We start from the raw sequence: 14,486 nt of genomic DNA, 5'->3' as shown, positions 1-14,486 counted from the left end.
CAGCTGGTAGATTAAGGAAGTGAAGCCTGATGAAGCTCTTGTGCAGAAACGTCCAAATAAATCTATTGTTTTGCAAGTTGGACAGTTTGCAGGAGTTTATTTGCCACTTCCGATCCTCCCACACGTGTCTGACCCGCCTGCTAAGTTTGTGAAAATTATAATTCTACAGCATAACATGAGAACATATTGTTTTCAGTGTACGCCACCACAGCATCCAACTCCCACGAGTCGTCCTACGCCTGTTACTATGACGAGAAGAGGGACACGTACCTGGGGGACTGGTACAGCGTCAACTGGATGGAGGACTCCGATGTGGTGGGTGGCGTTTGCTTTTATTGTCATAAGATGCATTTCCTGTGCCGGCTTCACAATAAAAGCATCTCCCAAAGCAAACAGTGAGGCTGAGATCAGGCAGATGAACTTACGTCCAGTAAAGTTACATGTGTGAGTTGTGTCATTGACATGATTTTATTTTATTAAAGTCGTAAGGATTTCTACTTCTGTGAGTAATACGTGTAAAGAATCTTGTCTTTTAAGACATTTACATATTAATTAAAATACACATTTTACCATTTCTGAACATCAGCTGAAACTTTAGTTTCTAAAGTTTACATTGACCGGAGCTTCATACCATTTAAAAGTCATTTTACATTTCAAAACTCACTTCCTGTTCCAAACACCAGGAACAGGAAGTGTGAACACCAGGAAATAAAAGCAATAAGCACCGGCAACAATAGAGAAGATTTAGTTTTTGGAAATAGTTTGTTACTTTGTGAAGCTGTTTGATGTTTGGTCTCTCGTTGTGTTCGCAGGAGGATCTGAAGAAGGAAACTCTGATGAAGCAGTTCAAGATCGTGAAGAGCCACACCAACACCAGCCACGTGCAGCAGTTTGGAAACAAGGTGAGTTACGTTTCACCGGAGGGTTAAGACGTTATAAGACAGACACGTGTGATGTGACCAGTACAGAGTGTGAAGGAGCTTCCTGTCCTTAGTATCTGGACCTTCTCTCCACACAGACTTTGGCCCACATGAAGGTCATCGCGTTTCAGGGTAACGCCAAGGCCAGCGGCCGGCCGGCTCCTCCGATGAGCCTGCAGCCAGTTACAAATGCAGATCTGACCCCGAGCCCTGACGTTCCTCTGGCCATCCTCAAGAGGAAGATGATGGCCTCCAATGATATCAGAGTCGCCAGAGGGCTGCTGATGGAGATCGACTCCCACTACAAGGTATAGATGTTCCAGGTCCTCGCAGGTCATGTGATCTATCAGCAGGTTTACAGTTCTCATGTTACAGATGTCTAACTGTGTGTGTGTGTGTGTGTGTGTGTGTGTGTGTGTGTGTGTGTGTGTGTGTGTGTGTGCAGGTCAGGGAGATGCTGGCTGAGACTATGCGCCACGTGGTTGAGCAGGTGACCGGCAACAAGTTGAAGGCGGAGCAGGTTCTGGGCGAGCAGGTGGACCTGTCCCAGCATCAGTGCTACATGGCTGCAGTCAACCACTTCAAACACAACTGCTTCAACTGGCACAGAACTGAGGTGGAGCTGAAGCACCAGAACTTTCTCTTCTGTGTTCACATTCAAACATGCTCGTCCACAAGTGACAGACACCAGCCTGAGACGTAGTAGAAGTCTAAATGTCTCTTTAATTTCATCAACAGAACTTTAGTTTATTTAAAGGCACATTTGAACTTCATGCTATATTTCCCCGGTTACTCTCACGCAGCTGTAGAAACAAGTTTCCTTTTGTCTGGAAGTGTTTGACATTATGGCTCAAATACATATAATATAATGTGGTTATTAACGTTTGTGTTTCAGTATGAATACGCTCTGAGACATCTGTACGCTCTGGTGAACCTGTGTGAGAGAGGATACTCCGCCGACAGGTACGCCTCACACTGAAGCTTATTCATTATTCAAATCACATCAGAGTGTGTGTGTAACTGTGTGTGTAGATGTAAACTGTCCACAGCTACATTACATAATGCCTCATGTACATATTATGTAACATGTATGAATGTTACAATACATATCTTTAAAGGAGCTTTTCTCTAAAGGAGCTTTTTCTCCCACTCTTCAGCAGAAGTCTCCACTTCAGCAGCACTTACATACACCAAACTTTCCACTTTCATTCCTCTCTATATTCTGAAGCTTTGTGCAGAGGGCTTTGTTCACATGTCACTCACAGCTCATGTTATACACGCTACACTCACTACATGCAGGAGATGCACAGAGTTCTGTGTGTTGACAGGATTTAGTGATTTATGGAGTGATACAAAGACAGATCCAGAATCTGTACAAACCTTTGACATGTGAACAACATGAAACAAGAACGTTTACATATTGAAACGTGTCAGAAGACTTGTAATATAAAAGGTTAATGTGAGTAATGCTGTTCACCTGCAGCGTCTCCTTTAAGTGTGTGTGGTTGTCTCCCTGCAGCATCCAGCGTGCCATGGACTCCGTGTGTGTCTTCAAGAATTAAAAGTGTTTCTACAAATCTTTGAAACTGCTTCCATCCCGTGAGGAGACCCGAGAAGACGGAGCTTCTCTTTGCACTGCTTGGGAATCAATCTGACGTCGACACGATAACACTTTTTTATTTTTAACTTGTGATGTGTTTTTGATTTTACTGAGAACTTTTACACTTGTCTCACGATGAGCTGCACTGTGAAAGGTTTGAATAATGTTTTACTGCCTCTGATTATTCATAAAATAGACAATAATAACATGGAATTCATGTGAATGTGTTTAGCTCTTAGCTGTATGTGTGGGATGCACGGCATGCATTGACATGTAAAGAAGGTACCACTGAACATTGAATGATTTTTGAACTTGAATCTGTTGCAACACGGGATCTTTAATAAACCTGAAAGACCAAAAACTGCAACTTCCTCTGTGGACATCCAGCGTCTGCTCTTATTCCTTAATATCTAAATAACACTTTGATATTAAAAGTAATTCTACCTAAGCCTAGTTATCAGCTCCTCCGCCTGACACACACACACATCCTCACACACACACACACACACACATCCTCACACACACACACACACACACATCCTCACACACACACACACACACACATCCTCACACACACACACACACACACATCCTCACACACACACACACACACACATCCTCCTGATCCAACAGGGAATCCCTCCATTTATACAGCATGACGCCTTTATTACATCTTAGCTAACCGTCTGGAACTGTGCGTGAGAAGTTAGAAAGAATCCACAGGGAACAGTTTCAAATGACAAATAAGACATTTACATTTTAGTGATGGGATCAATGTTAAGAAGTTTCCATGTCTGAGAATCGGATGGATTACTGATCTGGCTTCACCGACACAATGTCACTCAAAGAGACTCGAACTGACCAAGAGAGAAACAAGGAGACCGAAGCTGCTACAATGAGATGCAGAAAGACTCACGATGACTGCAAAGAGACAAAGCAACAAAACAACCACAAGGAGACACAAAGTTGTAATTTAGTTTTAGGAATATTTAGCATTATTTATGACCAAAATCATGCAAAACTAATGACATTCCCAGCTGAACTTAGTAAATGTGCCACCGACTGAAAACATGAAATAATAAATGCTGCTTTGAATATATTTATATATTTGAATTTATTATATGATGGCCGACCTGTCGTTTTTACTATTTATGAATTGCAAATCAAAAACCAGCGTGTATTTGTTAGTTTATATAGTTATATTGTTATTAATATTATTATTATTATTATTATTATTATATGGATATTCAATATTTGATGTTTGGCTTTTTACTATTTATTATTTGAGGATTTTCACTTTCATTTACATCAAGTCCTCTGCTCAAAAAGATTTTATTACTTTACTTTAACATTTTAATAAAAATAAAAAAGGATTTCTATAATTAAGACAAGTTATTTAAGTAGGCTAATTCTAAGAGGGGATCATGAATTTAATTTAATTTTGCTCTTCTGTTTTAATCATTAAATGTTAGATATTATTATGAATTTGGCTCCATATTAAGGAATACCATTTGGTTCAATATTAAATAAATAAATGAATATGGCTATGAAATAAATCCTGAAATAAATGAATGAGGCAATGGATATATAAATGAGCAAATATATATTAATTAATATTAATTAAATACCTAAATAGGACTTAATTCAAAGGACTCATTTTAATTATTCCAGGGACTTTTATTAATATTTATTATATGTATTGCCCAAACATATTATATAATATTGTATTAAAATTTCTAAACAAACGCCCTTTAAATATGTTTTAATGTATACATACATATATGTATTGCTTAGTTTATTTATTTAATTTATAAGCATATTCTTTTCATAGTGAATGAAATGACACCTGCACGTGACCGGATGTTACGGATGTTACGGATGAGATGGTTACCCGAGCAGGATGCTTCCCCTGTAGCTGACCGGATGTTACGGATGAGATGGTTACCCGAGCAGGATGGTTCCCCTGTAGCTAGCTTTTCTTTAGCACGACTGACAGTAAACTACAAACTTTGAAATGAACGCTGGCTATTTTTCTTTTTGAATTTAACGTAACAGCTTTATGTGTTCACACATGTGGATAACATGGTATTTTAAATTAAAACATATATATATATATATATATATATACACACACGACATTAGCCTCGACCTTTAGGCAGGCAGGAGCGTCAGCTGCCTGATTCCGAGCCCCTGATTGGGGAGGGGCCTCGGGAAGGACCTGCCCTCCGCGTCCATGGCTGTATAAAGAGACCGCCTCGTAAAACAGGAAGACAGCCCGACCGAAACCTGAAACCCGTCTTGTTGTATGAAACCCCGACAGGCCGCAGAGAAACTTCACTAACCGACAGATTCTCCCGTTTCACCGTCAGAACCACTCAAACGGCTGTTTGGGCTGAACTCTCGTTGGAACTCTCGTTGTAACGGCTCGGCTAAGCGACCACAACGAGAAGTCAGCTTGTAGCTCGCTGCGTTAGCTTGTTTGCTAACTTTAACATAAATCCGGATTGAGATTCTTCCACTGCTGGTTTGGATTGCGCAACACGGCTCGTTTATAACACCTGTTCACCTGTTCACCATGGGATCCAGAGCGTCCACGTTACTCCGAGAAGAGGAAATTGAAGAGATTAAGAAGGAGACTGGCTGTAAGTACCTTCTACACATCTGTGCTGACTTTCACTGCAGCTAGCCGACAACATTTCATCAGTACAATCTGTAAATCATGTCACAGAAGGAAGCTGTGCTAACAGCAGTGATTGCATGACTCTGCTGTAACTGGGTAACAGTGCAGACACTGAAGCCTCTGAAGATGCCTGGTGGTTGTGTAATGAGCTCCGGTATGTAAGAGAGTTGTGTTCCTGAAGCACTGACTGTTCTGCTGTCTCCTGCAGTCTCCCACAGTCAGATCACTCGGCTGTACAGCCGCTTCACCAGCCTGGATAAAGGAGAAAACGGCACCCTCAGGTGAGAAACACTGTGTTCACCTGCCAGGACAGGTTCTCTCTTTAAAGGTCTGAAGCATTGCATTGAGCGAAGTCCTTGTTTGTGTGGGCAGTGACTCCAAACAGTGCAACATGTTAACTTTCCTCACTAATGATTAAAGATGCCTGCAGGTTATGTTTGCTTTATATTGGCTTTGTCTCCGTTTCTTCCCTTTTCACTATTAAAATATATCTGTGCAGAGTTACAGACGTGTACCATCCAAACATAAATGCTATTCTGTGGTTTAATATATTTTAACTTGTTGCAGCAAAATATTTTTCTCAATGAATTCCCTATTTGTAATATAAATTCCTTCGGGCAGCGACTGTCGTCAGATGAAGGTCAGCCAGAAGAACTTCACTCCTTCTCAGATGGGACTTGATGATACATGTTGTCTCTTATTTGAGCACCTCTGTGTGACATTTCTCTGGTTCCTGAGTAACGTCTTGCTCTGTCCTTCCTCCGGACAAACAATAGGTGAAGACGTAGGTAATCATTAAAGCTGCTACATGGGTTTGAAACTTGGTGTTGCAGACTTTTGGTTTGTGCACGAGCGTTCGTTTGCAGATGAATCTCTAAAGGGTGAAATGAAGTACGCACTCTGAGAACTTTCTTTTGAAAGACGTTGTGTTGACACACAACACGTTCTTGGTTCTGCTTGTTCTTGCACAGCACACAGTCGGGAACGTTCTCATTTCTCAAGGTGACTTTCTTATCACGCATTAGTTGCCACAACAGATTTTAAATCTATCACCTGCTGACTAACTCCTGAGGCTGATGGCCCGACGGGTTCGTACACAGTTTGGAAAATGCTTAACTTTAAGCTTAGAGCTCGTGTTGAATGATCCTGCAATCAGTGACTCTGAACAGCTGGTTAAATAAAGTCATATTTACTTTGGGTATAAAGGAATTCTGTAAACTCTATTCTTTGCATTGATCGTCACCATTTCGATGCAGCGCTGAGAGTCGAGTTATTTAAGTGCTTAAACATCTTAACATCTGTACAGACCTGAGGAACTCTTTCACGACTAATTCATTAAAAGTATTTATTTGACTTTCTGTTATCCGTCCAGCTTCTCCTGTTTTCATATTTGCTTTAATAGAATAATGTCGGCACGAGCTTTGTGCTGTCGTATCTGTTTAAGAAATCGTTTTTAAACTAACAACATCTTTTGACCTTGATGTCTCGTCTCCTGCAGTCGGGAAGACTTCCAGAGGATCCCGGAGCTGGCCATCAACCCGCTGGGAGACAGAATCATCAATGCGTTCTTTCCCGAGGGGTGAGTCCTGCCGTTGGTCTGCCGTCCTTAAAGAGCTACCACCACACGGCTGCACGAGGCCACCGGCCTTCAGTTGTGGCCAACTCTGTGTTTGAAGAGCGATCCAGAGCTTCTGCAGTCTGAGCTCGTTTATCTGAAAGTTGAAAACCAGATGTTTCCAAATGTATCATTTAAAATCCCGTCAGCTGTGCCGCCGCTCGGGGTTAGAGAGGTCGTGGTGTTGCTCTGGTTTTGGGTTTGTTTTGCTCCTGAGTGATCGACTCTGTGATGGTGTCGAGTTACGACTGGTTTGAGTTCAGTGTGTTGCTCACGCTGCTGGTGTTTGTGGAGTATAACGTAATCTGAGCCGTAAAGAATGTCATTCATTACTAAATAAACAAACCAAGACAAATAAATCTGAGGATGTAAATGAGTTGTACTTCTTTATAAATGCAGAATTATGAAATATAAGTAGTCCTTTTTAAAAAATCTATTTAATAAACTAATATATTTAAATGTATTTGTTTCGTAGGAATATTAATTATATTCTTTTGGACTTGAATAAGAATGTCTTTCCCTGTGTGGGTCTCACGTTGTGCGTCTCACGTTGTGCGTCTGGTTCTTAGAGAGGACCAGGTGAACTTCAGGGGCTTCATGCGGACCTTAGCTCACTTCAGGCCGATCGAGGACAACGAGAAGAACAAGAACGCGGCCGTCAGCGAGCCGCTCAACAGCAGAACAAACAAGCTGCTCTGTGAGTGTCGAGCTCCGTCACACGGGCGTGTCTGGGTGGAGCGGGGTGACCTGAATCATGAACACTTACAGGATTTCATAGAGTGAGCTCACTATGTCGTGACTTGTATGTTTTTATATTTCTCCAGTTGCGTTCCGTCTGTATGACCTGGACCGAGATGATAAGATCTCCCGGGATGAGCTGCTGCAGGTGAGTGGACTCTGCTTTGTCACGTAAATAAGACGCTGAGTCACAGTTTGTGGAAGCGACGGCTGCACGCAACCAATGAATCAGCCGGTGAATAACTAAACTCTGAAGAAGCCTTTTCTTAATAACAATGTTTTATCTTTGACACAGAACAAAAGCTATTGAGCAATATTCATGTCTGCGTGTCGATGAGGAGACTTTGCCCTTGTGCTGATAATGACGTGATCTCTCACCTTAACTACAGGTTGATTCCCAGACGCTCTAATATCCTGTATTTTGTCTTGCTCGTGTTATTTGTTGTCCCTCAGTGAAGCGTCTCGGTTCGGGTGACATTGTGCGACCAGTATTTGCTTTAAGCTCGAGCTTTAATGACTCAGACTGATCTCTTGTTTTGCACAAAACATTTGTGTCACTGGCTTCACGTGATGCTCGAGCCTGGAGCTTCACGTGATGCTCTAGCCTGGAGCTTCACGTGATGCTCTAGCCAGCCTGGAGCTTCACGTGATGCTCTAGCCAGCCTGGAGCTTCACGTGATGCTCGAGCCAGCCTGGAGCTTCACGTGATGCTCGAGCCAGCCTGGAGCTTCACGTGATGCTCGAGCCAGCCTGGAGCTTCACGTGATGCTCGAGCCAGCCTGGAGCTTCACGTGATGCTCGAGCCAGCCTGGAGCTTCACGTGATGCTCGAGCCAGCCTGGAGCTTCACGTGATGCTCGAGCCAGCCTGGAGCTTCACGTGATGCTCGAGCCAGCCTGGAGCTTCACGTGATGCTCGAGCCAGCCTGGAGCTTCACGTGATGCTCGAGCCAGCCTGGAGCTTCACGTGATGCTCGAGCCAGCCTGGAGCTTCACGTGATGCTCGAGCCTCAAAGTTTCTCAGTAAATGCATGTTCACTGTATTTCATCATGTAATTGCTCCAGTGTGTGGCTGCTGTAATAACTACACATTATCCTGTGTCTCACACACATCCACACACACACGTAGCACCTTCACCATATTGTTTGGGCGAACATCGTGACTTTAATCTTTGCCAGGATCAGTTTTAATAACATGAAGGGACATTCTGTTTGTTCGCAGGTGCTGCGGATGATGGTTGGTGTGAATATCTCCGACGAGCAGCTTGGCAGCATCGCTGATAGAACCATACAGGAGGCGGACACCAACGGAGATAACTCCATTTCCTTCAATGAATTCATCAAGGCAAGTGTTCTACAACTGTGTTTATTAATGCAACGTGTTTCTACTGAACCTGTAACACTGACAGATGTGTGAAGGGGTTTCATAAAAGCTTGTATTGCATGTAGAATGCACAAAGACATTTATAGAAACGATAACAAAACAATCTTTACAGAAGTTGCAAGTTTAAAATGTGTCAAATAGATAAAAATATTGAAACTCATCCACGTCCTCAACGTGTTTCATGTGTCGCGTTAACGCTGAGCCAACGTTAGTTCTGTGTCTGACGCATCAGAAACAATAACACTTGTTTGTTCCGCAGGTCTTGGAGAAGGTGGATGTGGAGCAGAAGATGAGCATCCGGTTCCTACACTAAGCTGTGTCTTGTTATTTAATTTAGAGTAGAGCTTCAACACGTGTGTTGATGCAGAACACAAAGTCCTCCAGCTGTCAGCAGGTCCACGCTGTCAGAGCCGCTGTAGGTAGATGATGTAGACCCTCAGTTTCTGCCGCTGCTCTGTAAACAAAGGGAAACGTGTGCCTTGGGCAGTGGCTCCGTTTAGTTTTTTTCCAGGAACATTATTTATTAGAAAACCTTCAGAGGTCACGGTTAGTCCCACTGTTCCACTTTCCACATGAAAATTAATTGCATAGCTCGCTACGATGAAAGCGTTTTGCAGCGAGTGTTTGCTCCTGCCGATCAACAGATACTACATGTTGTGTCTTCGTCCGTATCAATATGCAATAGTCCAACTTGTAAGATGTGTGATTCCACTTAACTGACAGTGTTTTAATGCTAACTTAAAGCTCAAGCCAAGCGGGACCTGCGCCACACGTTTGTGTTTCACTCACTGAAGTGCCACGGCTTTGGTTCTCATCTCAGCCGTTAACAGAGCCTGTGGCCGTGTGTGTGTGTGTGTGTGTGTGTGTGTTAACCTAGCTACTGCCAATAGATTATAATCACCTGAAGAGTTCAACCCTCTTTCAAAGCCAGGAAGTACCTGGGGCCTGTTGGAGCTGCAACATGTGTATAATGTAATATTTATAGAACCGCTTATTCATTAACTAAACTGTGCTGGTAAATGACAATTTCAAACTAAATGGTGTTCTGTGTGTCTGGGGCTGGTGTGTGTCTACTTTAGTACGTTTGCAGGATGTTCTAAACTGTGTCAGCGGCTGCTCGCAGACAGTTTCCCCGACGTGAGTCTTCCTGACAGCTGACGGGTCGAGCTGTGCTGCAAACTGTCGATTAGTTTGTAGACTTTAAAAGAAAGTCATCTCTGTGGGAGCGTGTTGCAGCCGATCATGAGGCGACACTGGACGGAGGAAGATTTCTATTTTGCATTTTGAGGATGAAGTCAAAAATGTTGACAATAAATCAAAGCACTAGCGTTGACGCATCAACAGGAAGTTTGACTTTAGTCTTGAAATGCAAAGTTAAAGCTCCTCCTCCCTTGTGTGCACGTCTTCTTCATGTGTCTGATCCCAGTGAACTCGTTCCACGTGTTAAAGAATTAAATGTTTTGTGTACAGACTCGTGTTGATTTGAGACGCTTTACTCTTTATGTGACTTTGTTGAATCAAGAACCTTCTGCAGCTGCTGAGTGCAGGAAATACATCATGACCATTTTATTAATCGTGATTATTAACAGATGAGTCATGTTCTGTGACGTTTGTATTAAAGTGATTCATGAATTTAATTTGAATAAATTGAAGTGCCATGCTTACTGTTTGTCAATTATTGTGAAGGAACTGTTTTAACTTTATCTGGTTTTATATTCTCTGGGAACCATCACCTTATCGTGGTGGAGAGGTTTGTGTGTCCCTATGAACCTGAGAGCTGTGTTGTCTGGAGGCTAGTGCTCCTGGTCGGGTCTCCCAAGGCAAATTGGTCTCAGGTGAGGGGTCAGACTAAGAATGGTTCAAAACGACTTCATGAAAAAAAGGGAAAGGAAAGGAGAGACCCTGCCCGAAGGAAGCCCGGGGCCCCTGTCTGGAGCCAGGCACAGAGGGAGGGCCTGAAAAAGCTACGTGGTGCCTCCCATCCATCCATCCTGTGGGCCCACCACTCATGGGGAAAAAACGCTGGGGTCAGGTGCGCTGTCACACGGGTGGCAGTGATGGTCAGGGACCTCGACGGACCAGAGGCTGGCTCTGGGGACGTGGAACGTCACCTCTCTGTGGGGGAAGGAGCCGGAACTAGTGCGGGAGGTGGAGCGCTACCAGTTGGATCTGGTGGGGCTTACCTCCACGCACAGTCTTGGCTCTGGAACCGACTCCTGGATAGGGGTTGGACTCTATTCTTCTCCGGAGTTGCCCAAGGTGTGAGGCGTCGGGCCGGGGTGGGCATACTCACTAGCCCCCGGCTGAGCGCCGCTATGTTGCAGTTTACCCCGGTGGACGAGAGGGTCGCCTCCCTACGCCTTCGGGTTATGGGGGGGGAAAACTCTGACTGTTGTTTGTGCCTATGCCCCAAACCGCAGTTCTGAGTATTCGGCCTTCTTGGAGACCCTGAATGGAGCCCTGCAGGGGGCTCCAGTAGGGGACTCCGTAGTCTTGCTGGGAGACTTCAACGCGCACGTGGGAAATGATGGAGACACCTAGAGAGGCGTGATTGGGAGGAAGGGCCTCCCTGATCTAAACCCAAACGGTCGTTTGTTGTTGGACTTCTGTGCTAGTCATGGAATGGCCATAACAAACACCATGTTCGAACATAAGGATGCTCATAAGTGTACGTGGTACCAGAGCACCCTAAGCCAAAGGTCAGTGATCGATTTTGTAATCGTATCATCTGATCTGAGGCCGCATGTTTTGGACACTCCGGTGAAGAGAGGGGCGGAGCTGTCGACTGATCACCATCTGGTGGTGAGTTGGATCAAGGGGTGGGGGAAGACTCTGGACAGACCTGGTAAACCCAAACGGGTAGTGTGGGTGAACTGGGAACGTCTGGAGGAAGCCCCTGTCCTGGAGATCTTCAACTCACACCTCCAGCGGAGCTTTTCAGACATCCCTGTGGAGGTTGGGGGCTTTGAACCTGAGTGGGCGATGTTCAAAACCTCTATTGCTGAAGCTGCGGTGATGAGCTGTGGTCTCAAGGTCTTAGGTGCCTCAAGGGGCGGTAACCGTCGAACTCTCGGTGGACCCCGGTGGTCAGGGAAGCCGTCCGACTGAAGAAGGAGTCCTTCCGGGTTATGTTATCCGGGAGGACTCCGGAAACAGTTGCAGGGTACCAAAGGACTAGAAGGGCGGCAGCCTCTGTCGTGTCAGAGGCAAAGCAGCGGGTGTGGGAAAAGTTCGGAGAAGCTATGGAGAAGGACTTTCGGTCGGCACCAAGGTGCTTCTGGAAAACCATCCGGCACCTCAGGAGGGGGAAGCGAGGAACCATCCAAGCTGTGTACAGCAAGGGTGGGACCCTGCTGACTTTGACTGAGAAGGTTATCGGCCGGTGGAAGGAGCACTTTGAGGAACTCCTGAATCCGACTAACACGGTAGAAGCAGAGCTGGAAGCTGATGGGGGATCATCGTCAATTTCCCTGATGGAAGTCACTGAGGTAGTCAAACAATTCCACAGTGGCAAAGCCGCAGGGGTTGATAAGATCCGTCCAGATATGCTGAAGGCTTTCGGTGTTGAGGGGCTGTCTTGGTTGACACGCCTCGTCAACATTGCGTGGAAGTCTGGGACAATGCCTAGGGGTTGGCAGACCGGGGTGGTGGTTCCCCTATTTAAAAAGAGGGACCAGAGAGTGTGTGCCTCACAGGGGTATCACACTTCTCAGCCTCCCTGGTAAAGTTTACTCCAATGTGCTGGAAAGGAGGGTTCGGCCGGTAGTCGAACCTCTGATTGAAGAGGAACAATGCGGATTCCTTCCTGGTCATGGAACAATGGACCAACTCTTTACTCTCGCAAGGATCCTGGAGGGGGCCTGGGAGTACGCCCATTCAGTCTACATGTGTTTTATGGATCTGGAGAAGGCATATGACCAGGTCCCCCAGGTGATACTGTGGGAGGTGCTGCGGGAGTATGGGGTGAGGGGGTCACTTCTGAGGGCCATCCAATCCCTGTACGCCCAAAGCGAGAGTTGTGTCCGGATACTCGATAAGTCGGACTCGTTCCCAGTGAATGTTGGCCTCTGCCAGGGCTGCGCTTTATCACCATTCCTGTTCGTGATTTTCATGGATAGGATATCGAGGCGTAGTCGTGGAGGAGAGGGGTTGCAGTTCGGTGACCTGAGGATCTCATCGCTGCTCTTTGCAGATGATGTGGTCCGTATGGCATCATCGGTCTGTGACCTTCAACAGTCACTGGATCGGTTCGCAGCCGAGTGTGAAGCGGTTGGGATGAGGATCAGCACCTCAAAATCTGAGGCCATGGCTCTCAGCAGGAAACCGGTGGATTTTCTACTCCGGGTAGGGAATGAGCCTTTACCCCAAGTGAAGGAGTTCAAGTACCTCGGGGTCTTGTTCGCGAGTGAGGGGACAATGGAGCGAGAGATTGGCCGGAGAATTGGAGCAGCAGGGGCGGTACTACAGTTACCCCACTGTTGTGACAAAAAGAGAGCTGAGCCAGAAGGCAAAGCTCTCAATATACCGGTCGATCTTCGTTCCTACCCTCACCTATGGTCATGAAGGCTGGGTCATGACCGAAAGAACGAGATCACGGGTACAAGCAGCCGAGTGGCTGGCGTCTCCCTTAGAGATAGGGTGAGAAGCTCAGCCATCCGTGAGAGACTCGGAGTAGAGCCGCTGCTCCTTTACGTTGAAAGGAGCCAGTTGAGGTGGTTCGGGCATCTAGTAAGGAGCCACCTGGGCGCCTCCCTAGGGAGGTGTTCCAGCCACGTCCAGCTGGGAGGAGACGCCGGGGAAGACCCAGGACTCGGTGGAGAGATTATATCTCCTCACTGGGAACGCCTCAGGATCCCCCAGTCGGAGCTGGAGGATGTGGCCCGGAGAAGGGAAGATTGGGGTTCCTTACTGGAGCTGCTGCCCTCGCGACCCGATCCCGGATAAGCGGTAGACGATGGATGGATGGATATATATTCGTCCTCACACTTTGTGAATACTTAAATTAAACTTTTGACTCAATTGTTTGTATTGTGCTCGACAGAAACTCTGCTTGTACAATAAAGACAGGATAACATGCAAAGATAGAATATTAACTATTTAAGTAGATATTAAATGTACTTTCCTGTCAGATTATTATATATTATTTTCTAGATTAATTTGGTGAATAAAATGTCAGAAAATAGTGAAAAATGTTCCTTTTGTCCAAAACCCAAATATATTCACTTTAATATGATATAAAACAGAAAAGCAAAACATTTATGACATTTGATTGAATTAGAACAGAGTTGCGGGTATTTACATCATTAATAGATCCCATTAATTGTTTAATCGCTTAGCAAACATTAGAAAGGTGTTTAGTTTTTCACTTTCAGCTCTGATTTAATTAAGCAGTTCACTTGACCACCAAGCATCTTATTAATATATCTCACTAATATCTATACATCATTAATGTTCTCTTAAAATACTCTCATTTCAGTATTATTACGATCATTGTTTTCAATGGTGGACAGTAACTAAGTACATTTACTAAAGTACTGCACTCATTTGAGGT

General features: G+C 44.9%; 2 protein-coding genes across 3 annotated transcripts in view; both read left to right on the top strand.

The window, feature by feature from the left end:
* lgmn (legumain) overlaps positions 1 to 2,891 on the top strand; it is a 9,336-nt gene extending 6,445 nt beyond the window's left edge. For both annotated transcript variants that reach the window (XM_029461271.1, XM_029461270.1), the window contains exons 9-14: positions 197 to 315; positions 813 to 902; positions 1,019 to 1,228; positions 1,366 to 1,536; positions 1,816 to 1,883; positions 2,440 to 2,891. In XM_029461271.1, the coding sequence (XP_029317131.1) occupies positions 197 to 315; positions 813 to 902; positions 1,019 to 1,228; positions 1,366 to 1,536; positions 1,816 to 1,883; positions 2,440 to 2,482 (701 nt within the window). In that variant the 3' untranslated portion in view covers positions 2,483 to 2,891. The remainder of the gene's footprint in view (positions 1 to 196; positions 316 to 812; positions 903 to 1,018; positions 1,229 to 1,365; positions 1,537 to 1,815; positions 1,884 to 2,439) is intronic.
* A 1,800-nt stretch (positions 2,892 to 4,691) lies between these two features.
* On the top strand, positions 4,692 to 10,599 carry chp1 (calcineurin-like EF-hand protein 1). The gene is made up of 7 exons (XM_029461099.1): positions 4,692 to 5,162; positions 5,409 to 5,481; positions 6,699 to 6,779; positions 7,385 to 7,512; positions 7,640 to 7,701; positions 8,774 to 8,896; positions 9,195 to 10,599. The coding sequence occupies exons 1-7, from the start codon at positions 5,096 to 5,098 to the stop codon at positions 9,246 to 9,248; spliced, it is 588 nt and encodes a 195-aa protein (XP_029316959.1). The 5' UTR covers positions 4,692 to 5,095; the 3' UTR covers positions 9,249 to 10,599.
* The last annotated feature ends 3,887 nt before the right edge of the window (positions 10,600 to 14,486 follow it).

Source organism: Cottoperca gobio, chromosome 22 (assembly GCF_900634415.1).
Source record: "Cottoperca gobio chromosome 22, fCotGob3.1, whole genome shotgun sequence".
In the NCBI taxonomy this organism is placed as follows: domain Eukaryota; kingdom Metazoa; phylum Chordata; class Actinopteri; order Perciformes; family Bovichtidae; genus Cottoperca; species Cottoperca gobio.
Note: the sequence above shows the minus strand (reverse complement) of the source record. Positions and strands in the feature narration are given on the sequence as shown.

Coding starts and splice junctions, on each gene's coding strand:
- chp1 (XM_029461099.1), top strand. CDS start 5,096: ATGGGATCCAGAGCGTCCACGTTACTCCGAGAAGAGGAAATTGAAGAG. Junction 6,780..7,384: donor AATGCGTTCTTTCCCGAGGG/GTGAGTCCTGCC, acceptor TCTGGTTCTTAG/AGAGGACCAGGTGAACTTCA. Junction 8,897..9,194: donor CCTTCAATGAATTCATCAAG/GCAAGTGTTCTA, acceptor TTTGTTCCGCAG/GTCTTGGAGAAGGTGGATGT.